Genomic DNA, 25559 nt, shown 5'->3' on the forward strand with positions numbered 1-25559 from the left:
TCCTCCACCTGCCCGTCTCTGGCCTACTCTTCAGGTATTGGCCTAAACCTCACACCCTTGGGAAGGCCTTCCCTGACTACCTCCCACCCCACCCATCTTTGTAGCCTCAGAAATTTAACTTCGTTGGAAACACCATGGGGTGATTTGGGTTTTGGTGACATGTAAAAAACAAAAAACAAAAACAAAAACCTTTACAAAAACCTATTATCAAAATGGAATTATTGGGCGCCTGGGTGGCTCAGTTGGTTGGGCGACTGCCTTCGGCTCGGGTCATGATCCTGGAGTCCCGGGATCGAGCCCCGCATCGGGCTCCCTGCTCGGTGGGGAGTCTGCTTCTCCCTCTGACCCTCCCCCCTCTCATGCTCTCTGTCTCTCATTCTCTCTCTCTCAAATAAATAAATAAAATCTTTAAAAAAAATGGAATTATTAATTACAATGAGAAATCTAACTATCGAGGGTCAGAAATTCACAAGTATGGACAAATCCATTGTTTCCCTTAGAAGGCAAATCTACACAGGAAGTCAAATAGCTTGTGAGTACAGGCTCAGACAAGGGGCATTAGCTTCTTGATCTAAATGATTACATTTGCTAAACTGTGATTCCTCCCAGTGTGCCCATTCCCACCACAGGGGTCTCCCTTGACACCTGTTCCTGATCCATGACTCCCAGAGCTGAAGGACCCCTGCCTTTGTCTGCCTGCAACTCCTAAGCTTCAGTGGATGACCTGCCCTCCCATCAGATGTAAGCTTGCTCTGGCTGTGTTAACACCTACTTGGTTAACACCTACCTGGTTTAACACTTAGTAAGGTAAAGGTCAGACCCAGGAGCAGTCTTTTCTTTTAGATGATTTCACATATGTCTGCTTTGATCTACTACATGTCTTTTGTAGTTCTATTTTAAGATGAAAGCAGACTGGTGAAAGCAGACTATTAAAGGACTTAAATCGGGGCGCCTGGGTGGCTCAGTCGGTTAAGCGTCTGCCTTCGGCTCAGGTCGTGATCCCAGGGTCCTGGGATCGAGCCCACATCGGGCTCCCTGCTCGGCGGGAGCCTGCTTTTCCCTCTCCTCCCCACTCATGCTCTCTGTCACTATCTCTGACTTTCTCAAATAAATAAATAAAATCTTTAAAAAAAATAAATCCACTTCTTTCAAAGTCTGTTATTTACTATATTTGTTTAAATTCCTTCAAGATCTGTACTGGTGAGTGTTAGCGAAGGGCATTCTATAGCCTTGAAGCTTTAAGCCTTCTAATGATTGGGGGGGGGAGTGTTAGTGCAGGTTCAAGAAGCACTTTAGGTCTTTAGGTTTTACTCTAAAGACAAAAGCCTTTTAGAAGGAAGTTGTTGGAATAAAGGGAAGGCTGAAAACTTTCTTATGCATAAAACCTCATGCTGTACTTAACCACCTCAAAAATATTCCTGCAAGTTTGTCTCTAAGAAGCCACCTTGGAAAATCCTGATCTCCTGTCAGCTTAACCTCCTATCTCAACCTATTCCATGTGAATCAGGTACCATGGGTAACTTTATATAGCACTTGTAATATTTAGCTGAAAAGCCTTAAAACCTTCTCTCTGTTTTCTACCTCAGACCAAAGGGGACATTTAATGACCAGATCACTCTCATAAATTTATTGTCTTGAAACAATAGGTAGGAGAAGGTATTTTTTTGGTTTGTTTTTTGTTTGTTTTACAGAGAGAGCATGCACACATGTGCGTGAGCTGGGGTGGGGGGAGTTGGGAAGGAGGAGAGAGAGAATCTCAAGCAGGTTCCACACCCTGGGTGTAGCCCGAGGCGGGGCTCCATCTCATAACCCTGAGATCATAACCTGAGCCAAAATCAGGAGTCAGTCACCCAACTGACTGAGCCACCCAGGCGCCCCTTGGAGAGGTTTTGTTCTGACAGAGGGCACTCCAATGGGGCTAATCTACTGTCGCCTTCTCTTATTTCTTGTTTGGGTTGCTTTTGAACCTTGGGTGAGTTTCCATTCTTGCCATGTTTTCTTTCAAACATGCTAGCTGTGGATGTAGGGAGGTGGGAGAGAGGAGTGTGGCGTGGCTTCACCCTCAGGGGTAACGTTCCTCCCAGGACGCTGACCGCTTAGGTGTGCCCAGCCTCAGTCCTGGGGTGGGGGGTGCCCGGGGCCTCTATGGCATGCATAGAAGCTGCCTGGATATTCATCTCAAAGTGTTGAGTGTGCCCTGAACATCAGTGACTGCCCTAAGTAACCCATTCTCATCCCTTAGCGAGGAGAATGATACGGACTTGAGAGGAGACCCACCGGGATGGGTCCATACCTCTGAGTTGAACAGGGTTTGCTCAACTACACATCTGGTGTTACCAGTATAAGAAAGGAATAAGGATACCAGTACATCAAAATATAAGCAATTCTAAGCAATACACACGTATGCATATGATTGTTAATATCCACGATAGCAATAAAAGGCCTATGTGACTTTTAAACAAAATTTACACAAAACTGAGTTGTGAGTATAATTTTATTCATATTCTTAATTGGAAATTGGTTATATGGACAATAGGAAAGAATACAAGTGATCCCTAAGAAAACTAACAAATTACTCACTTCATTTCAGGATAATACTTAGTAACAAAAATAACTTGAGAAAATTAACACCATTTAAATTAGACAATGTACAAGGCTCTAGAATGTTCCTATCTACACGTCTCTGTGAGCCCACCAGGTGAAGGCACAGAGAACACTCTAGAGCTCCTCGTGAAGATGGGCCTGAAGACACGTTAGAAGCTCTGGTTCGCTCAACCACGGCCCAGGTTCTTCACTCCTGGTTATCTTTGGTTCTGCTTGCTTTTTTGTGTCCTACCCCCGACCCCCCCTCCCAAATCTTATTTCACAAATTCCCTAACAAGGGAGATCTCTGTCCGAACAATGAAAATTTAGTTTTTCCACAGGAATGCACATGACTCTATGACAGTTGCAAATTCAGGGCTTCAGAAGGCTTTGGTTACAGGGTTGTTAAATTGGAACAATGTTTGTGTTCCCGAGAAAAGGAAGAAGTGGACTTCTCCCCAGGTATTTGTAGGTTTCCTTTGGGGCGCCTGGGTGGCTCAGTCGGTTAAGCGTCTGTGTGTTTTGCACTGAGCGCTGGAAGCCCAAAGGGGAAAAAAAGCCTTTAGGCTTTCACGATTTCTCTTTTTGAATCCTCCAAAATACTGAACTGATAGAGACTCAAGTAGAAGGTAGTGAGCGGAACTTTCCACGGCATCCTCAGCATGTTTGGGTATATAGAATGTTTATAGGACTGATAACTTTAAGATTAAAACAAACAAAAAACCAAACCAAAACAAAACAGGAGAACCCTTTACCGGTATGTCTTGTCAGGTTTCTGAGTGAGGATATTGTGAGCCTGCAGAAAATAATGATTTTTTTTTTTTTTTTTAAGTAAGAAACTCAACAATTTCCAAGCACCCAGAAACAATCTGACCTTCACTTTCAGTCTTTATAAGATATAAGACATCCTCAGATGAATTGCAAATGTGGTTTTAAAGGGCCTTGGATGTTGATGACTTGGTTCTATGCATTCCTGGCATTTACGAAATCAACTTGGGGATTAAAGTAAAAATGGCTATGCCAAGTATTTTATAAAAATGTAACTTTTCGTTAATATCTAGGAACTGATGAGGCCAGGAACTTCTCTTATTTTACCTCATTGAAAAAACAAATCCATTCTCATAAGAAAAAGATCATGAACTTTACCTAAAACATCCTTTACGATGTCTAAGAAAAATAACACTACAAAATAATTTTGACTGATAAAACCCCTTTCTCCCTCCTAGAGCTGTGTCAGCGGGAAAGAATCAACCATCTCCTTGTAGGAGAACGCTGCACACACACAGGGCAGCATCCAGGCCCTTCTGCCCAGGAGCTGGAGAATGAGCTGTGGGCACCACAGCTGTCCCTTGATTTTAAACAAGTCAAACTGCTTATCGAAGAATTTTGGGTTGACTTTGATTTTGTGACCATGAATTCCATTCACTGAAGCCTTCGTTGGTTTGTAGAGCTTAATTTTTAATACTGTTAACATCATGTAGCCAACCAAACACCAAGAATATCAATAAATAACAAGCTCTGGTCTCACATCTTCTTCCCGTTGGAGCGTTTGACTTTATGAATAGATTACATGTCTAGCACCAGCGCCCCACCAGGGCAGACCATCTGGACGCGTCTCTCACATGTTTGGGGGTGTTCCTGGAGTCTAAAAGAAAGCCACAGAGATGAGCCTAAGAGCAGATTGCCAATGGGTCAGTGTGAATGTTGTTGCTAATGAAAAACAGCAGTTTGCCGAGACCCTGGGAGTCACCTGGGGCAGTCGGTCAGTCCCCCCTTGGGACCTGGGCTGTGGGTGGGGCTTGCCCTCACAAAGGGCTTTCAACCATCCTTTTTTTCTTGGCTTGGAGGTAGAAGATGCGGTTTTCTTCAGGATAAGTGACTTTGCTGAGGGGCATCCTGTAGATGTTGGCATTTTTCGTGGTCACCAAGAGGAACAGTAGTGTGGCCAAACAGAAGGGCCAGGTACAAGCCGGCAATCCCGCCTGAAGAGGAAGACACAAACCACATGCTCCTTTGAGATCCCGTCACAGAGCACCACCCTTCATCCTATTCTCATTCAGCCCAGGGGGATGCGTCCCTGGGCTGCCGATCTGGACTCGGCTTCTGCCCACCGGGACTGAGTCCAAGGGCCCAGTCGGACTGCATTTAGCAGGCGAAACGTCGCCGTCCATTCCTCCGGTGGTCAGTGGCACGTCCACCTTGCGCATCTTTCCCTCCTCTCATCCAGCCAGGCTTCCTACACCACGTGTGCGGAGATGAGCCCAGGCAGCCAGAGGTGTCACTCCGCAAGCTACCAGGGGCTCCTGACCCCTCACCACACCCACAGGGCCCTCCTTGATTGGTTTGGTCTGTGGTGAGCTCTCTCCTCCTGACTCCCACCCAGACCAGTCTTGGACTTCCCTTCCTTTCGTTCCAGTTCCCAAATAGACTCTAAGCTCTTGGAGGGGAGGTCCTTCCTCTGGGCTGTTCTTGGCAACTCATGCAGTTCTGGAGAAGGTCAAGGGCAAGACAGTGCTAAAAAGGAAGGAGGCACTAAACAGGCAACGATTTTGCCTATTAAATAATTCAGCTAGGACATGGGTCTGAGTACGTCTTACGACTGACGAGGGGTTTAAAAAAAGACAAGGGGTATGAACAACGAATGGCTCAATTAAAAACAAAACCCAAACCATTTGGGTCTGTAGGCAATTATCCTTTTCCTCCCTTTCTTGATTTCTCAACCACTACCTGGTTTTGGCTTTCTGTTCAAGTAGAAGATATTCTAAAGTCAGTTCCTGATCCTCAGAGTTAGAGTAGGAACTTGATAATTATGTTATACAGCCTTTCACTTCTTTAAATTATGCAATCTGGTATTTTTATTATTATTATTTTTTAATCTGGTATTTTTTTAGCAAGCCCAGTGATTGTAGTTTGGACTAAAATTTACTATGATGTTAGCAGGTGTGTGAACAGGCAGGTCCAGGAGACGGGAAGATCGTGGTGACCGCAGCCCTGGCTCCTGCTGGAACACCACCAGGGGGACCCCAGGAGGGTTTCCACATCACTGAACACGGATCAACCATGCTGATGATAAAGCGAGATTAAAGCCAACTCACCACAGCCATCACGTGGGACAGGCTGACTCCAAGGTAGGCCGTGAACAGAGCTACAAAAAGAAGGGAACAAGACTTAGTAGGTGCACTTTTCATTACAGGGAAGACTGCTTTCTGGTATAAATCTCCTGGAAATCCATGTTTCACCAGCTAGCTCAGCACCCTGGTTACAAGTAGGAGCTTACAGTCGGCAGCTCTGGGTTCAAATCCAGACTCCACCACTTAGGAGCTTGGTGGCCCCCATTCTAAGCCTCCACTTTCTCACCTGCTCAATAGAGGTGATAGGAATTTCTCACGGGGTTGGTGTCATCATGAAAGGAGATAATACTTGGGTTTAGCACACAGTAAGAGGTACTCAGTAAAGGGAGTTTTCTGTTGTTACTATTCTGTTGCTATTATTGCTGATCCCTAAGGAAAAGGCCTTCTATGGCAAATTAACTTCCCTGTTATTTTATCTGAGCATAGTTGAATTAAAATGATGGGGGCGCCTGTTAAGCGTCTGACACTTGATTTCAGCTCAGGTCATGATCGCAGGGCTGTGGAGTCGAGCCCCACTCTGGGCTCCACGCTCAGTGTGGAGTCTGCTTGAGATTCTCTCTCTCCCTCTCCCTTTGCCCCTCCCCCACTTGCTCTCTATCTCTCTCTAAAATAAGTAAAATCTTTAAAAAAATGAAACGTATGAATGTTTCTTGAGATAGCATGGTTTCTGTGCAATCACAATATATGCATCTAGGAGTCTCATATTAATGGTTAGAATTCACAGTTACAAAAAAATCATGGTATAAAAAAATAAAAAGCAGAAACTGACCACAAACTTGGGATTTCTTCCCATAAAAAAATTGTTCCAAATACCATTAAGATTGGCATATAGGCCAATGAATTCATATGCTGTGTTTTTATTTACTCTGAGTGAGCACGGATTTTAAAGTAGGTAATTTGAGTCTATGTGTGACCCTCAATGTAAAACAACACACACAAAGACCTCAAGTAGCTAATCATCAGTTGAAGAAGGGGCTCGGGGAAGTTCAGGGAAGCTCAGGTTTCACAAAGGCATGCTGCAGAATGACCGTGCATTGGCCACCCAGTCCCCTGGGCCATGGCTGGTTCTGTTAGACATGCCCACCACCTAGACCTCCAGGGCAGGGAGAAGTGATATGAGCCCCCAGGGGGGCAGGGTGGGAAGTGGGGGGAGGGACTCTGATCCTATTTACTTTACCATCCTTCCATCAATCTTTGGTCTTTTTATCCTGGTATTTTTGTTCAACAGTATACCTCATTTTTTCACATCTGAATTGTCTCATGCTAGGGGGAACGGCTTGTCTTGGAAACAGCCTGGGCTTCAAACCCTGGCTCTGCCATTTTATTGTACAAAAAAATCACTGAACTTGGGAATCCAGTATTATCGTCTGTAAAAGGGCAACTTGACGATGCACTTTACAGGGAGGAGATGAATCTCAAATGCAGTCTTGTATTTCCACAAACAGCCACTGTCAACCCATCCATGTCCCCAGGGGTGTGTGTGTGTGGGGGACCACGATGCTGCTCTGAGCAGAAGCGGGCAGTGGCTTGGTTTGGAAGAGCTTCTTTGTTTGGTTTTGATAATTTCATTCTTTTTTTCCCCCCTTTCATTCTTCCTTCCTTCCCTCCTTCCCTCCTTCCTTCCTTCCTTCCTGCCTTCCTTCCTTCCTTCCTTCCCTCCTTCCTTCCTTCCCTCACTCATTCAACAAATACTCACTGCCTTTGGGTAAGCACCAGAACACTCTGCCCTGCTCTCTTGGGTACCGGCTCTTCTCCGAGACCTCCCCTGAGCCCATGAGTCCTTACTGCCATTCTTCTCCTTTTCACACGGGTCGCACCTGGAAGGCACAGTTACCGCCCCGGTCTCTTCCTGCTAGGCTCCTTCCAAGTGGTCTCCGATGACAAGTTGCTTTTCTTTCCACAGTAAGAGCATCAGACTATCTAACAGTAGCTGCCATCAATTAAGGCTTGCTGAGTGGGACCGGGAGAGCCTCCCATTAGAGGAGAAGTCTGCACACCACAGGGTTTAGGCGATGACTCTGACAGTGCTCTGGGCAGCCGAGGGACAGAAAGGCCCTGAGTGCTGAGCAGACAGTGTCCATCCCAGCAGACCCCGTGGGCCAGTCCTACTAGGGCAACCCAAGCATTGAAAGGGGACAAAATGTCGGGGCGCCTGGGGGGCTCAGTCAGTTAACCCCCTTCTTTTGATTTTGGCTCAGGTCCATGATCTCAGGGTCCTGAGATCGAGCCCTGCCTTGGGCTTGCACTGGGCGTGGAGTCTGCTTAAGATTCTCTCTCTCCCTCCGCCCCTCCCCATCTCTAAATAATAAAAAAACCCCAAAAAACCAAAAAACCAAAAAGAGACAGAATGTGTCTCCAGTTTGCGCTGACAAAATAACAAAATTGAGGAATTCCCTGGTGGGCAGTTTCCGGTTTCCAGGCAGGGCAGGCGGCCCTGCTAGGCTCTATCAGAGCTTCCCCGCTCTTCTGATAACACCATCGGAACCAGGGAAAGAGCAACTCTGTAATAAATGTCTGTTATTTATTTGCCCTGGCTGGCAGAGTTGGTCTCTCGTTTGGCAGGGTCAGGGTGATGTGGGCAAGCTGGAACTTGCTGTGACATTTTCCGTGTGAGACTTGCTTTACAAGAGGGGCTGGAGGTCTGCCTTCACACTTTCTGTCCAAAGACGGAGAGGGGCAGGACCCAGTGTGGATCCAACAGCCACTCTCGCACATTGTCCGTGGCAGGGGAAATCCGTATGGCCTCTGTGGGGGTGAATGTGGCATCTACTGAAATTCAGATGGGCAGAGCTAGGATTTTGGCCCCAGGGTCTGGGCTCTCCGCTAATTCTGTATATTGCCCTAACCGTGGAGAAAATCTGACCTGTCCAAGGGAAGGTAGGCGCGATAGGCGGAATAATGGCCCCCAAAGATGTTCCCATTCAAATCCTTAGCACCTGCGAATATGTTAGTTTACAGGGCAGAAGGGGCTTAGCAGCTGTGATTAAGTTAACGATCTTGACATGGGGAGACTAGCTGAATTATCTAAGTGGACCCAGTGTAACCACAGAGTCCTTGTAAGAGGGAGGCAAGAAAGTTGTATCGAGGGAGTAGGGTGGAATGTTTTTACTTTCTGCTTTATACTCTTCTGTATTTACTGAGTTTTTGTTTGTTTTGTCTTGTACAATAAGCCTGTACTACACCTATAGTGAAGAAAATAATGAAGATATTCCTGCTTTGAGGAAACCCATCTGCAAACATCTTTGGCTTCATCCCTTTCCACACTCTGTCAAGATCTCATCAGCAACTCTTGTGTCCAAAACAGTGTCTGCTTGATCTTGAAGGATGTGCTCAGGCAGTTAACCCCCTTCTTTTGATTTTGGCTCAGGTCCATGATCTCAGGGTCCTGAGATCGAGCCCTGCCTTGGGCTTGCACTGGGCGTGGAGTCTGCTTAAGATTCTCTCTCTCCCTCCGCCCCTCCCCATCTCTAAATAATAAAAAAAAACCCAAAAAAACCAAAAAGAGACAAAATGTGTCTCCAGTTTGCGCTGACAAAATAACAAAATTGAGGAATTGAGGAATTCCCTGATGGGCAGTTTCCGGTCCCCATGCTGGCCCGGACCTCCCCCTCCACCAACCAGACTTCCTCCTCTCGATTTTTAGGACGTACAGAGAAGCCACCTTCTCTAAGAGGTGCTTCTTGATGATTCTGAACTGTGATGCTCCCCCAGAGACTCTGGTACTGTAGACATGTCCTTGTTCCCCTCCCAATATTCATATGGTCTCCGTGGGCTTCTCTCACCCACCTGGCTTCTGCCCTGGACCGTAACACTCTCCGTGCAGAGCAACTTCTGGGATCTACGCTGCTGAGCTCCTAGCTCTTCCTAATACTGTCTGGGCTGTTTCATGAGCATTTAGTATGTATTTGTTGTTCCTGCCAACCCAGACACATAAAGGTATGCACCTCGAATAAAGATTTGAAACCTCAAACAATCTCACAGTAAAGCTTCTAACCTGGCCTAGCTCAGGTGGCACGTAATCCGTCTTCTCCCTTGCCCTAAACTTGTGAACAGATGTGGGAAAATGAGCAAAGAGCTTTGACGGGCTTAGTTGGTGGAACAGCTGTGTACTACAAAGAAGTGGGCAAAATGACGTGGACATGGTGCCAACACAGCAACCTGAGATGTGTTAACCTTGCTACAGCTTCGGAAGATCGAAATTGAATGAGGCCTTAGAAATCCTCAGTCCCACCTCCTGCCCAGTGCAGGAATCCATTCTAAATCCTGCCTGACATGTGGTCGACTCTTTTTTTTTTAATTTAAATTGAGGTGTAATTGACATACAATATTATATTAGTTTCAGGTGTACAGCATAGTGATTCTACCTTTGTATACATTGTGAAATGCTCAGCTCGGTGAAGTCTCGTCACCATCTGCCACACACACAAAATTAATACAGTATTATTGACTATTCCTCATGTGGTATATGACACCCCATGGCTTATTTATTTTATGACTGGAAATGTATACTTCCCTTTACCCATTCACAACCCTCCCCCCCCTCTCCCCCCCACCTCTGGCGACCACCAATCTGTTCTCTGTACTTACTGAGTCTGGGTTTTGCTTTGTTGTGTTTGTTTTTTTAGATTCCACATGTAAGTGAAATCATATGGTATTTATCTTTCTCTGTTTGACTTATTTCACTTAACATAATACCCTCAAGGTCCACCCGTGTTGGTGCAAGTTGCAAGATTTCATTCTTTTTTATGGTTAAGTAGTATTCCATTGTGTATGTATATTTGTGATCTGACATTTTAGTAGCAGCTTAGATAACTTGGATTGATTCACCTGGTGATAAACTGACTCTAGACAAATATTTCTATTGGTTAGGAACGATTTCTGCACCTTCCACCATCCTCCGCCCTGCATATCCCCCAGGGAGGGTCATTCCCTGCACTCTTAACAGATTATCTTAAATACTTTTACTTTGTATTGGATTAGGGATGCCAGAGGCTCTGGGTGAATAAGCCTCCCCTTTACAAGGGCCTGAGAAATCCATTAGCTTTTCAAATCTAAATCACTTGAGCTCTGTTTTTACCTCAAGGCCTGAATGCTGCCACAGGGAAGCTGGGGTAGTGAGTGGATGTAATTCCAGAGGTTGTTAGCAAATGTGGATTCTGGGCTTGCATTTACCCTAACTGACTGGATGCCCTTCAGCACATCACCTTACCCCTCTGGCCTCAGAACCCCAATAGTAAAATGAGGGGGCTGGGGTGGAGATCTGCAGAACCTCTCCTAGCTCTGACAGGCCGAGGCTGGCTAGAATACCGGGGTCAAAAGCGGTGAACACAGTGCAAGACGTGGCCCCCAGAGCACCAGCAGCAGCACCGTCTGGCCCTCTTTAAATGCCAACTCCTCCCTACCTCGAACGAGGAATCAGACACGGGGTACTGGGGCGGGGGGCAGCCATCTGTGTTTTAACAAGCCTTCCAGGTGATTCTGACGTCCCCTGAAGTGTGAGAACAGCTAGATTCTTGTGATTCTCAAAGGGCCACATGTAGTCCTACCTGATTCAGCAGGAGGAATGGCTCTGTATCTAGCTCGAGTCATTTCATCTTAGTTTCTTGGGTCAAACGATGAGTATGAAGAAATAGATGAGTCAAGTTTCTACCTCCCCCCTTCCCCTCCCCCATATACAGATGGCAAAATGGTTAGCCTGACTCAACAGGCTCTCCTGTCCTCACGACAGCCAATGAGGAGGGCACAGCAGAGCTTAACCCTCCCAGGGAGGGGACGCCACTTGTCCTGCTCACACATGCAGACAGCCGGGGGCCCACACTGGAACCGCGGCCCCAGCGTCTCACACAGTCCCTTTGTACTGTGTGGACTGATCCCATAGTTCTGAGCAACCCTCCCGCCAGTGCACGGAATACTCACCACAGGCAAGAGCCAGGATGTGCGTTTGCCAGGTGAGAGCCATGAACATTCCTCCAATTGCAATGCAGGCCAGAGAGCTGTTGAAACCCCAGAGTCCAAGGTAGATGTTCTCAAATGGTGCCGAGACACTGAGTCCTATTAGGTGAGACAGGTGAAGTCAGGGCTGGGCACCAAAGGCAGGACGCTCTGGAAGGAGGCCAGGGGTGGGGGAAGCTAGTCCCATTGGTCCCTGGGAAGCAGAGCCCTCAAGAAAGCCTGGCGTTTGGAAGATGCCTGCGGGGAGGCATGCGGGGCAGGAGCTGCTCGATGTTTGCTCACCTGCTGCTATCCCCAGCAGCGACCCGATGGCAGCATGCAGGGACATGAGTGGGGAGGAGAGCAGAAGGGCGACCAGGAAAATGCCCCCTGTCCACGGGTTATCACAGCCGTAGATCTGGCCCACACCCACGGGCAGCGATTTCAATAACTGCAAAGCGATTTAGAAAATGAGCTCATTAACACAACTGAGCAGAAAGCCGCGGGACCCCACAAGCGCATACAGTGTCATGTTAGAGTTAGCGTTTCTCGTCTTCCCAGGTCAGTGTTACTCATTTTTAAAAGTTTCTTTCTCTTGACAGAGAAATCTCGTTCTTCTGCTTTATCCCGAGAGATAGACCCACCCGCCCCTGGCGAATGCTGAGCCTGCCTTCTCAGGATGCCCCTTTGCTCGGGGGCTCCGCTGTGCGCACGGCCACTTGGAGCTGGTGGCTGATAGGCTCCCGGGTGGTCTCACTGCTCCCCCCCCCCCCCCCCCCCGCGATGACCTGCCGAGTCTCCCAGTGAGGACAGCAGGGACCACGGCTGACATTTCCGCTGCTCTTAACTGTCCATCGGTTGTCAGGCTAACACGTTAGTGCACACCAAGGTCAAGAGAAGTGTTATTACTTTCGTGCAATTGGGTTGTTAAGGCCAGAGACCCAGAGCTGGGTTATCTTATCCACAATTCAGAAGCAATTATCGGCAAGTTCAGGAATCAGGACCCTATTTATACTTACCTAGAACATGTATTAATTTTTTTAAATTTTATTTTATTATGTTATGTTAATCACCATACATTTACATCATTAGTTTTGGATGTAGTGTTCCATGGTTCATTGTTTGCCTATAACACCCAGTGCTCCATTTTTAATGGAGCTCCATTTTTAACGTGCCCTCTTTAATACCCATCACCAGGCTAACCCATCCCCCCACCCCCCTCCCCTCTAGAACCCTCAGTTTGTTTCTCAGAGTCCATAGTCTCTCATGGTTCATCTCCCCCTCTGATTTCCCCCCTTCATTTTTCCCTTCTTGCTATCTTCTTCTTCTTCTTCTTCTTTTTTTTTTTAAACATATAATGTATTATTTGTTTCAGAGGTACAGGTCTGTGATTCATCAGTCTTACACAATTCACATGGGGGAGGGTACATGCTATGGTGAGCGCTGTGAATTGAGCTGAGGAATCACAGAACATGTATTAATTTAAGCCAGAATATCATTGGCTTCTTCCACTTACCAACAACTGCCAGTTAGTCCTCAAAACACAAAACCACATGTGAATGTCACAGTTCTCTGTTCTGGCTGAGGCCTGATGTCAGCTATGTGCTCAACAGAATGGCAGTTTTCAGGAAAGTACAGGGTTTGATTGAAGCTAACAGATAATAATTCTTTATAATGGCACTTCTGGTCGGGCCAGGAGAGGCATAATTAGCCACATTAGGCTCCTTTGTGACCAAGTCCATTTACTTGCCCCACATCACATGTACATCTTTTGAGTGACCTTGGGGAGGCAGACTCTGCTACAGGGGACCCTGCTGTGGCACGAGGACCTGCCTCCTCCCCTCATTCATTCGGTGGGATCTAACACTGGCTCACAAACCCTGCTCCGGTCCTTGTGCAGAGCACAGGACCAGACTGTGAGTTTGATTCTATCCTAAGATGGACCCTGAATTTTCCAGCTCACAGTGGATCTTCATGTCTACACAAGATCGTTTACTGTTTGTCTGGACCAGGGAACTTGACACAGGCAAAGACTACATAGGCTTCCCCTCAGAACTGATGGCAGAACTACCCCTCAGGGAGCCAGGGAAGCGGGGAGTCGGGCGAGATGGGAAAGAAGGGTGCTGATGTTGGGGTGGTAGCTCAGAGTGAGGAGAAGACCCTCACTTCCGCAAATGAGTACCGTCCAACAGAACTTCCATGGTGGTGAATATTCTGTACGTGGCCACTGAGTGCGTGAAGTGTGGCTAGTAAGGCTAAGAAACTGAATTTTTAATTCTATTTCATTGTAATGAATTGCACATTTAAGTTAAAATAGCCACGTGGGGCCGAATAGCTACTATATTGGACAGGGCAGTTTTAGATAGATCAATTAACATTATAATATTATTTTTTGTGGGTAGGTTCGAATAAGCATTTGATTTTCTAAGTTATTTCCAAAAGCTCCCATTTATTTTCTGGGCAAGAATGTAAAGAAAAGCCTGCCTGAGCTCCTCACACATTTTGATGGCTCAGCAAAGAGGACAGCAAAAGGGGTTATGTGACCTGAGAGTGGGAAAGCCAGGCTTTTGCACATCAAAAAGGTGCTTTTTGTTTGTTTTCCTCTGATTTTAAGCGTCCTCTTCGTCAAGAAACCTTCAACAGAGTTATTAAATAAACACCAACAGGAGTGAACCAGGTTTTTTAAAAATGGCAATTCTCTCTGTGCACACCTGTAAAGAGATACATGCAATACATCCTATGATCATGGTTCTTAAACCCTGGTCCACATCACCATTATTTGGGCAGCTTGTTAATACAGGTTCCTAGGCCCCCTCCCCAGAGATAATGATTTGGGGAGTCTGAGGTGGAGCTTGTGTTGGTATTTAAAAACAATGATTCTGATGGCAACCAAAGCTTGAGAACCATGAATTATTGTACATATTCTTTGAGATCTACCCAAAGAAAAAGCAGAATAGAGAGGTTCTTTAATGAGACCTAACAGTAAGCTGCCAGCTCTTTTGATCAGAGGGGGCAGGTCATGGAGGGCTTAACTCCAGGCTCAAGGCACTTCCTCAAGGACTGGCCCCCATCCCATCCACCCAAAGAAGGGGCAAATTTGAAACAGAGTCTTTGATTTCCAATGGAGCTATACTCTGGACTGGATTTTAGAAAAAGAGGGGGAAACTTAGCTTTGAGCAGTCATTTAAAAAACTCTTTAAAACAAAGAAAAAAAAAAGAGATAAAAAACCAGGCCCTTAACTACAGAGAACAAACTGGTGGTTACCTGAGGGAGGTGAGTGGGGGGATGGGTGAAGTCGGTGAAAGGGATTAAGAGTACAGATATCTTGATGAGCACTGAGTAATGTATAGAATTGTTGAATCATTATATTGTACACCTGAAACTAATATAACACTGTATGTTAACTATACTTCAATGATAATAATAAACAAACCCTTAGAGCCCAAAGCTTTGGAGTAGAACAAATGGTTTAGGGGGCAAGATGAAGACAGCAAGCCGAGTCTCCATCAGGCTCTGATGCCCAAGAACAATTAAACAGGAGGACACTGAGTGTCTTCCAGAGTCAGGAAGGAATGCAAGAAGACAGCGTATCTTACCTGCAGGGCACTGAGGTCAGACCAGGTGATATTGGGAACTGCGGTCACGGGTTTGAACAATTTGCCTGGGAAGAATGGATTGTAATGTCCTGTGGCCGATAAGTACATTGATAATGCCATGTTGAAGGGCAGCGTGAAGACGGGGAGGTCCCATTTGCAGAACAAGGAGTTCAACGCACTTGAGAAAATTGGACTAATAATAACAACAACCACAAAACAGAATGGAAGAACATGCATGTGACAAGTCGTTTGACAAACTGAATCTCTACACTGGGGAGAGGCTTTGTTTCATGGGCAAAATGCTAACGTGCTGTTGTTTCAGCAAACTTTTCACAGGGGGAAAAAGAAAGAAAACCAAAAAAACCCAAACTGAAACAAAAAAACAAACACGCGTGGAATAAATCCTGTCAGAGAATAATTCTTACATGAAGTCAAAAATCAACTCTTTGCTTATTTGGCTTTTGAAAAATTATACTCTGGGGTTGCTCACAGAGACTTATAAAATCTAGGTTTTAGAAATATTTTTGAAGTATTTTAGACATGAAGTAAAATACACAGTTAGAGCCCCCTGTGTAACCTACTTGATCATGGTACATGATCATGAGCCCCTCCCTCCTGACCAGATGCAACCGCCATCTTGAATTTCTGTATCATCTTCATGAGTCTTTAGTATATCTATTTTTGAAAAAGAGAAACAATTATCCAAGGGAGGATGTAAGGTGGTGTGGGCTGGAGGAAAAAGATCTTAAACTCGGGGTGGGAGGGGGAGCAGGAAGGGGAGGAACAGCTTTAAGTCAGGAATAGTTGGTGAACTATGTGACCTTTGGCAAGGAACTACTCCTCCATTTCCTGGTCTGTAGTCTGGGGGACTGGATTAGATCAGATTAGATTGTCTCTGGGCCCCTTTTGGGCTCTCACTTGTTAGCCCATCACTAAGGTCAGAACTCCAGATTATGGGAGGGGGTGTGGGGAGTCCCTGCTGATGACCCACTTCCTGTCCTTGAGCCTGTTTTTCGGAAATTACTTCCCGCTCAGATTGGCTCTGCCCGCAGACTCTCTCGCACACGCCTGTGGATGCAGGCCGGGGGGGGGGGGGGGGGGGGGGGCGCTGCAGACTTTGTCCAGAGTGGGCTACACTACTCATTCGTGTGGGTATTCGTGTTTTACATCCTAAATGTGCCATAGTAAGAAGGAAATGTATGCTTCCAAAAAACAAACAAAAAAGGACTTAAGAAACTAATTTGAAGGATTTAGAGTTAAAAAAAAATCATTTTTTTTGAAGGATTTTTTGAATTCAGTAATGAAATTCTTTGAAGGCAGCAGGGGCAGGTGGATAAGGAGAGTTCATATAGGCACATACAGTTGTTCTCAAAGTGTAGTTCCTGCATCAGCCACCTCACCTGGAAACTGGTTAGAAATGCAGATTCTTAGGCTTCATCCTGGATGGACTGAATCAGAAGCCCTGGGGAGGGGGGCTGCAGGCTGTGTTTTCACAAGCCCTGCTGGTGATTCGGTAGTGTGCACGGTGGAGGACCGCCGATGGAGGGCATGGTTCTCAAATGTGGTTGTACTTTAGAAACCCCTGCGAACCCAGGCAACACCCCAGACCAATTACATCAGAATCTCAGGGGATGGTGGGGGGGGATGAGGTGTGTATGGAAGGTCACACGCATCAGTGTGTTTGATGCTTCCCGAATTTAATTTTAAAAAATTATTTTGCTAAAAATTGTTAGACATTTGTACCATAAAATTGACCATGTTAACCATATTAAAGTCTGCGGTTTCACTTGCATTCAGTTCATTCACATTGTCGTCTAACCATCCCTGCTGTCCATTCCTAGAACTTTCTTCATCTTGCAAAACTGAAACTCTGTACCCATTAAACAGTAACTGTCCATTCCCTCCTCCCCCCACATATTTTTTTTTAAAGGTATTTTGGACAACCAGGTACAACTTACCAAGTCATGGACATAGCAGACACAGGGAATAACAGCCACCAGAAATAGTTGCCCTTGTCTGAAAAGACAGCCATGAGGATTCCCAGCAGCGTGGCATTGTAGCCCTGGAGTCCTGCGGCGATTGCGGACCTGTGGGCGAGAGGCACAGCGTGGGCACGTCCTGGGTGGACACTGGCTGGACTTGCACATAAATGATTCTTGCAACTTTCAGATCATATTCCCATTAGGAAATGAGATTATATTTAGAAATTTATTCCAAAGTCTGTAAAAGCCAAACACTATTAAAATCATGGGGAAAAATGAAATATACATAGATAAGGATAAAATAGAAATGTGCATATAGAACAACCCCCTTCAGAGGTGTCCTAGCAAGACAAGATTCCAGCATCCAGGTGCAGAAAAGGAAATGAGAGAGGCAGCTTGTCCTGCTTCCTTTAGCCTTTCCTTCAGAAAGTTATTTCTCCTGTGTCATTAAGGGCCTTTGATCTGAACAGAGTTGTTCCATGAAACTGTTCTCTAAGTCTGACATTCTTGGTGAGAGGTGTAAGATGGTCCAACTGTAAATTCACTTTCGTAGTGTTTGTGACCTTAAAAACATTAATCTTCCAAGGTAGCATACATTTTCATCTTCCTGTGCTTCCATTTTGTGGTCTCCAAATATACATTTCCAAATTATTGCAAAGAAAAATAATTACTTTAACTGGGCAGAGTATTCCATTTATGTGCATATTTAGCACCAAATTCATTCTTGGGTTCCTTTTTGCCTCTCAGCCTTCTGAAGGTTGACCTATTGTCTTCCTTAACTAATCTTTTGGGACATGTAGGAATTGATGGGATTTTTGCTGGTTTAACTCTGGAAGTGATACTCTCTTCTAGAATTTGGGAATATACATGAGGACAGTGGACAGCTAGGCAAAGACTCGCCTTCTCAACAAGGGACTTGCAGATTGAATGCTTGGCCGCCATTGCTTTAATGGCAATGTCAGCAAGTTGTGGAACACCAGAGTTAAAACAACAGACACTGTGTATTCACTTAAAACAGGATTGCTATTTTAATGTGGTCCTTTAGGACTGAGGAAATAAGAGAGAATTGAAAATCAACACATATAAATATGGCTTGCCTTCTAAATAATACCTGATAAGGAAAATGGGTCAATTTTTGCTAGAACAAAACAATGAAGGAATATTTGATATGGTACAATCCTGGACCACACCTCCAAATTGGATGCACTGTTTCCTGATGTGCATTGGAATAGGATTTAACCTGACCTATGGAGAACAAATCAGGCCCCTTGGACCTGAAGGGAAAATGGAACATTTTCGGATTCTCTCTCTGAGAAGCTCCTTAGGTAACTTACAGTAAATATTACAAGAGCTTAGTTGTGTAATGACCCTCCACTGGTGCTTACTCATTGATCCTGGACACCTAGAAGACCAGCAGCCTCCCTGACAAAACTAGAAAGTCAGGAGCTGTCTAATCCCATGGTGGGAGTTCGCTTATCACTTCCTCAACAACAGATCAATTTATAAAGTACGTGCTATTTTTAACCCAACACATAGTTCAGAAGACACACTTACACGTCTTAAGTCAGAACTAATTAACTTGGAATTTGTGATTATTCATCTCTCTAGAAACTGAACTAACATCTGCACTGTCTATAAAGAATGAATTTACCAAACTAAGCATGCAAACAATATATAATGGGATTAGTCGGGATTTTTAAGTCACCAAGACTTTTCAAGAACTCATAAGCTTGTGTTGCCTGAGTGGCTCAGTCGGCTAAGTGTCTACCTTCGGCTCAGGTCATGATCTCGGGGTCCTGGGATTAAGCTCTGCGTTGGGCTCCTTACTCAGTGGGGAGTCTGCTTCTCCCTCTCCCTCTGCCCCTTCCCCTGCTTGTGCTCTCTCTCTCTCTCAAATAAATAAATAAATAAATAAAATCTAAAAAAAAAGAACTCATATGCATTTTTACCCACACAAAATGCTGATGATAAATAATTGATTAATCATTGAAGAAGAATGATTTAGTGAATAACTCAAGAGAAATAATAAAGGATATAAATAATCCCCTGATCTCTGGCTCAAGACAAATATAGAGTTCTGTAGAATAAAGGTGGGTTTTTCTGGGAAGGGTGGGGCTTTATCACTGATGCCCAATTCACTGATTAACTCCTGTGTTCTCAGAAGCAGGAAGAGCAGGCTGGGATGGATGCACCTACCTGTCCTGGGCAAGCAATAGGGCTGTCAGGGTGGAGACCACTGTTCCCACACAGCCATTGAGAGCCCACCAGGGATTCTGGACCAGGAGTCCAACCAGAATCAGGATTCCACTGATGGGGTTGCTGACAAACACCACTTGGGATATGCCCCGAAGAACCCAATCAATGAACTGGAGCACCTGTGGTTTGTCTGGAAGAGATGAGATGGACAGAGCTAAGGAAGTGACAAGTCAAGGTGCTCCCTTCCACGCCCAGTGCCCACCCTGAGTAAAATCATCAAAATCCCCTCTGATAAAGGTGAAACTAATTTGTGATATTCCTGGAAGCTTTTTCCCTCTGAACCATTTCCCCTTTAGTCGTACCCAGGTCCCCGAAAACCTCCAGTTTCTTTACGCTCAACCCACACTGCCCTTATTAGAATCTCCACTGCAGAAAGCACTGAATGCACTTATTTACCATGCTCAGAGGTACAGACTCTTAAGCTAAAGAAATGAATTATTAGAGTAAAACTTCAGTTTTTAAGTACTGAAATTATGGGCTGGAGCCAGGTGCTTTCCTCTAATTTGAGTAGGTCCCTGGCCCTAAGCACTATCTCCATAAAAAAATATTTGAAGAGGCTTGCAGGTTGGAAGATAAAAAATTAGGGGCGCCTGGCTGGCTCAGTCGGTAAAGCATGTGACTCTTGATTTCAGGATTGTAAATTTGAGCCCCATGTTGGGTATTGAGATTACTTAAACATAAAATCTTGGGGCACCTGGGTGGCTCAGTGGGTTAAGCATCTGACTCTTGATTTTGGCTCAGGTCCTGATCTCAGAGTTGTGGGATCAAGCCCCATGTCAGGCTTCATGCTCAGTGGGGAGTCTGCTTGAGATTCTTTCTTTACCTCTGCCCCTCCCCCTGCTTGTGCTCTCTCTTTCTCTCTCAAATAATAAATAAATAAATCTTTAAAAAAATAAATAAGATCTTTTAAAAAAGATAAAAAGTTAAAAACTGGAGAGGAGAGAGATCAATAGAAGGCAGGGGACTGTAATGAAAGATACAAGTAGAAGAACCAGCAAGCCATTTCCCCCAAAGCTACTTCCCCCATCTCTCCAAGAGATGGAAACATAAATACCTTTAAGCCAGCTGGCAAATTCTTTCATATCACCGGTGACATAGCCAAGTGCCTTGGGGAGGTACCTTCTTCGTGGACTTCGTAAAACCTGCTTTTCACCCTGGTCCATTTTAACCATAGTGGGACTATCCTCCATGGTTATCTCTTCCTCTGGCTCCTTGAGGAAAGGACAGAGCTCATAAACATCCTAATGCAGAACACTTCAGACTGGCCAGCACTGGGCCTGGTTGCAGTAGCCACGGAGGATGAGTTAAAAAGCACTTCATCTTAGTCCCAGGGGACTAAGAAAGCACCAATTTCCTCTTGAACCATTGTCATGGAGATTATTACCCAAACCCTAATCCCATACTACTTTCGTCATCACTGTCTTTAATGCTACCATGAGAAGGTTCTGGCCTTGAGTTTCATAAGGTCCAGTTTCTAATTCAACAAATATCCATAGAACACCTACATCCTACACTAAAAGAGCTCAGTCTAGTGGAAAAGACTGAAAAATATTTAATTTCAACATACTGACTGAAATAATAATATAGGAGGAGCTAAGACCAAGTACTTAAGATTCATGCTGTTGGCCAGAGGAGCCAGAGGTTAGGTTACAAAATGGCGCTCACGAATGCAGATCAAACAGCTACTTCCCAAGATGAGCAGCCTTTTTCTTAAAATTAAGTTTTTAACTTTAATTCCAATATAATTAGCATAGTGTTATGTTAGTTTCAGGTACACAATATGGTGATTCAACAATTCTATACATTACTCAGTGCTCATCATGGTAAGTGTACTCTTAATCCCCGTCACCTATTTTACCCCCCCCCCCCACCCATCTCTCCTCTGGCAACCATCACTTTGTTCTCTACAGTTAAGAGTTTGCTGGGCGCCTGGGTGGCTCAGTTGGTTAAGCGACTGCCTTCGGCTCAGGTCATGATCCTGGAGTCCCAGGATCGAGTCCCGCATCGGGCTCCCTGCTCAGCGGGGAGTCTGCTTCTCCCTCTGACCCTCCCCCCTCTCATGTGCTCTCTCTCATTCTCTCTCTCTCAAAAAATTAAAAATAAATAAATAAATAAAAGTTTGCTTTTGGTTTGTGTCTTTTTCTTTGTTTGTTTTGTTTCCTAAATTCCACATATGAGTGAAATCATATGGTATTTGTCTTCTCTGATGTATTTCACTCAGCATTATGCTCTCTAGCTCAATCTATGTTGTTGCAAATGGCAAGATTTCATTCGTTTTCATGACTGAATAATATTCCTTTGTATATGCCCCACATCTTCTTTGGATACGTGGGCTCCTTCCATAATTTGGCTATTGTAAATAATGCTGCAATAAACATGGGGGTTCATATGTTCTTTCAAATTAGTGTTTTTATATTCTTTGGGTAAATACCAAGTAGTGTGATTACTGGATCATGGGGTAGTTCTATTTTTAATTTTTTGAGGAACCTCCATACTGTTTTCCACAGTGGCTGCATCAGTTTGCGTTCCCACCAACAGTACATGAGGGTTCCTTTTCCTCCACATCCTCACCAACACTTGTTGTTTTTTCTGTTTTTGATTGTAGCTATTCTGACAGGTGTGAGGTGATATTTCATTATGGTTTTGATTTGCATTTCCCTGATGATGAGTGATGTTGAGCCTCTTCATATGTCTGTTGGCCATCTGAATGTCTTCTTTGGAGAAATGTCTGTTCATGTCTTCTGCCCATATTTTTTAATTGGATTATTTGGGGGCAGGTGTTGAATTATAGAAGTTCCTTATACATTTTGGATACTAACCTTTTATCCATTATATCATTTGCAAATATCTTCTCCTATTCAGTAGGTTGTCTTTTAGTTTTGTTGATTCCTTTGCTGTGCAGAAGATTTTTTTTGGATGTAGTCCCAATAACTTATTTTTGCTTTTATTTCCCTTACCTCAGGCAACATATCTAGAAATGTCAGTGTCAGAGAAATTCCTGCCTCTTCTAGGATATTAATGGTTTCTGGTCTCACATTTAGATCTTTAATCCATTTCGAGTTTATCTTTGTGTGTGGTGTAAGCAAGTGGTCCAGTTTCATTCTTTTGCATGTAGCTGACCAGTTTTCCCAACATCGTTTGTTGAAGAGACTGTCTTTTTTCCCATGGCACGTTTTTGCCTCTTTGGTTGAAGATTAACTGATCATATAATTGTGGGTTTTTTTTCTAGGCTTTCTCTCCTGTTCCATTGATTTATATGTCTGTTTTTGTGTCAGGACCATACTGTTTCAATTACTACATCTTTGTAGTATACTTGAAGTGTGAAATTGTGATGCCTCCAGTTTTGTTTTTCTTTTTCAAGGTTGTTTTGGCTATTCTGGGTCTTTAGTGGTTCCATACAAATTTTAATATTATTTATTCTAGTTCTGTGATGAATGCTTTTGGTATTTTGTTATCAATTGCATTATATCTGTAGATTACTTTGGGTAGTATGGACATTTTAACAATATTTGTTCTTCCAATCCATGAGCATGGAATATCTTTCCATTTGTTTGTATCATATTTAATTTCTTTCATCAATATTTTATAGTTTTCAGAGTACAGGTTTTCTACCTCCTTGGTTAAGCTTATTTCTAGGTATTTTATTATTTTTGGTGCAATTGTAAATGGGATTGCTTTCTTTTTTTTTTTTTTAAAGATTTTATTTATTTACTTGACAGAGAGAGATAGCGAGAGCAGGAACACAAGCAGGGGGAGTGGGAGAGGGAGAAGCAGGCTTCTCGCCGAGCAGGGAGCCCGATGCAGGGCTTGATCCCAGGACCCTGAGATCATGACCCGAGCCGAAGACAGACGCTTAACGACTGAGCCACCCAGGCACCCTGGGATTGCTTTCTTAATTTCTCTTTCTCTTGCTTCATTATTGGTGTGTAGAAATGCAACAGATTTCTCTACATTAATTTTGTATCCTGGGATCTTACTAAATTCATTTATCAGTTCTAGCACTTTTTTGGTTGGGTCTTTGAGGTTTTCTATATGTAGTATCCTATCATCTGCAAATAGTTAAAGTTTGGATGCCTTTTATTTCTTTTTGTTGACTGATTGCTGTGGCTAGGACTTCCACTACTATGTTGAATAAAAGTGATGAGAGTGGACATCCTTGTCTTGTTTCTGATCTTAGGGGGAAAGCTCTCAATTTTTCACCATCGAGTATGATGTGAGCTGTGGGTTTTTCAATGTGACCTTTATTATATTGAGGTATGTTCTCACTAAATCTACTTTGTTGAGAGTTTTTATCATGAATGGATGTTGTCCTTTGTCAAACGCTCTTTCTGCATCTATTGAAATAATCATATATTTTTTATCCTTTCTCTTATTGATGTGATGTATCATGTTGATTGATTTTTTGAATACTGAACCACATTTGCATCCCAAGAATAAATCCCACTTGATTGTGGTGAATGATTTTTTTAAATGTATTGTTGGAGTTGGTTTGCTAGTATTTTGTTGAGGACTTTTGCATCTATTTCCATCAGAGATATTGGCCTGTAGTTCTCTTTTTTTGTAGTGTCTTTATCTGGTTTTAGTATCAGGGTAATATGGGCCTCCTAGAATGAATTTGGAAGTTTTCTTTCCTCTCTATTTTTTGGAAGAGTTTAAGAAGAATAGATATTAACTCTTCTTTAAATCTTTGGTAGAATTCACCCATGAAGCCATCTGGTCCTGAACTTTTGTTTGTTGGGAGTTTTTGATCACTGATCAATTTCATTGCCAATAATCAATTTGTTCAAATTTTCTATTTCTTCCTGACTCAGTTTTTGGAGGTTATATGTTTCTAGGAGTTTATCTGTTTCTTCTAGGTTGTCCAGTTTGTTGGCCTCTAGTTTTTCATAATATTCTTTTACAATCTTTTGTATTTCTGTGGTGGTAGTTGTTATTTCTCTTCTTTTGTGATTTTGTTTATTTGAGTACTCTCTCTCTTTTTTCTTGATGATTCTGGCTAAAGGTTTCTCAATTTTTTTTGCTCTTTTCAAAGAACCAGCTCCTGGTTTCATCAGTCTGTTCTATTGTTTTTTAAATTTCTATATCATTTATTTCTACTCTAATTTTTATTATTTCCTTCCTTCTACTGATTTTGGCTTTTGCTTGTTCTTTATTTTCTAGCTCCTTTAGGTGTAATGTTAGGTTGTATTTGAGATTTTTCTTGCTTCTTGAGGTAGACCTGTGTTGCTATTCTTCCCTCTTAGAAATGCTTTTGCATCCCAAAGATTTTGGACCCTTGTGTTTTCAATTTCATTTGTTTCCATGTATTTTTGGATTTACTCTTTGATTTCTTGGTTGATCCATTCATTGTTTAATAGCATGTTATTTAACCTCCATGTATTTGTGCTCTTTCCAGATTTTTTTCTTGTGATTTCTAGTTTCATAGTGTTGTGTTCAGAAAAAAATGCATGGTATGACTTCAATCTTTTTGAATTTGTTGAGACTTGTTTTGTGGTGTAATATGCGATCTATTCTGGAGAATGTTCCATGTGCACTTTAAAAGAATGTGTATTCTGCTGTTTCAGGGTGGAATGTTCTGACTATATCTGTTAAAATCCATCTGATCCAATGTGTCATTCAAAGCCACTGTTCCCTTGTTGATTTTCTGTTTGGATGATCTGTCCATTGATGTTAAGTGGAGTGTTAACGTGCCCTACTATTATTGTATTACTATCAGTGATTTCCTTTATGTTTGTTACTAACTGTTTTAAGTATTTGGGTGCTCCCATGTTGGATGCATAAATATTTACAATTGTTATACCTTCTTGTTGGATTTTCCCTTTATTATTATATAGTGTTTTTTTTTTTTGTCTCTTGTTACTATCTTTATTTTAAAGTTTATTTTGTCTGATATAAGTATTGCTACCCCAGCTTTCTTTTCACATCCATTTGCATGATAAATGTTTCTTCATCCCTTCACTTTCAGTCTGTACGTGTGTTCAGGTCTGAGATGAATCCCTTGTAGGCAGCATATAGATGATGATGATTCTTCTTCTTCTTCTTCTTCTTCTTCTTCTTCTTCTTCTTCTTCTTCTTCTTC

At 43.6% G+C, this 25559-nt stretch overlaps 1 protein-coding gene across 5 annotated transcripts in view; it reads right to left on the reverse strand.

The window, feature by feature from the left end:
* Nucleotides 1–2476: 2476 nt before the first annotated feature.
* Nucleotides 2477–25559, reverse strand: part of SLC14A1 (solute carrier family 14 member 1 (Kidd blood group)) — a 31621-nt gene continuing 8538 nt past the window's right edge. For 4 of the 5 annotated variants that reach the window (XM_034995698.1, XM_034995700.1, XM_034995701.1 and 1 more), the window contains 8 exons: nt 20535–20691; nt 19421–19610; nt 17201–17329; nt 15243–15435; nt 11949–12096; nt 11631–11765; nt 5679–5728; nt 2477–4565 (listed from right to left, as the gene is read on the reverse strand). In XM_034995698.1, coding sequence (XP_034851589.1) covers nt 4389–4565; nt 5679–5728; nt 11631–11765; nt 11949–12096; nt 15243–15435; nt 17201–17329; nt 19421–19610; nt 20535–20691 — 1179 coding nt within the window. In that variant the 3' untranslated portion in view covers nt 2477–4388. The remainder of the gene's footprint in view (nt 4566–5678; nt 5729–11630; nt 11766–11948; nt 12097–15242; nt 15436–17200; nt 17330–19420; nt 19611–20534; nt 20692–25559) is intronic. The other variant, XR_004677574.1, reaches the window with a different exon arrangement.

This window comes from Mirounga leonina, unplaced genomic scaffold (assembly GCF_011800145.1).
Source record: "Mirounga leonina isolate KUSES-001 unplaced genomic scaffold, KU_Mleo_1.0 Mir_93, whole genome shotgun sequence".
Taxonomy (NCBI): Eukaryota; Metazoa; Chordata; class Mammalia; order Carnivora; family Phocidae; genus Mirounga; species Mirounga leonina.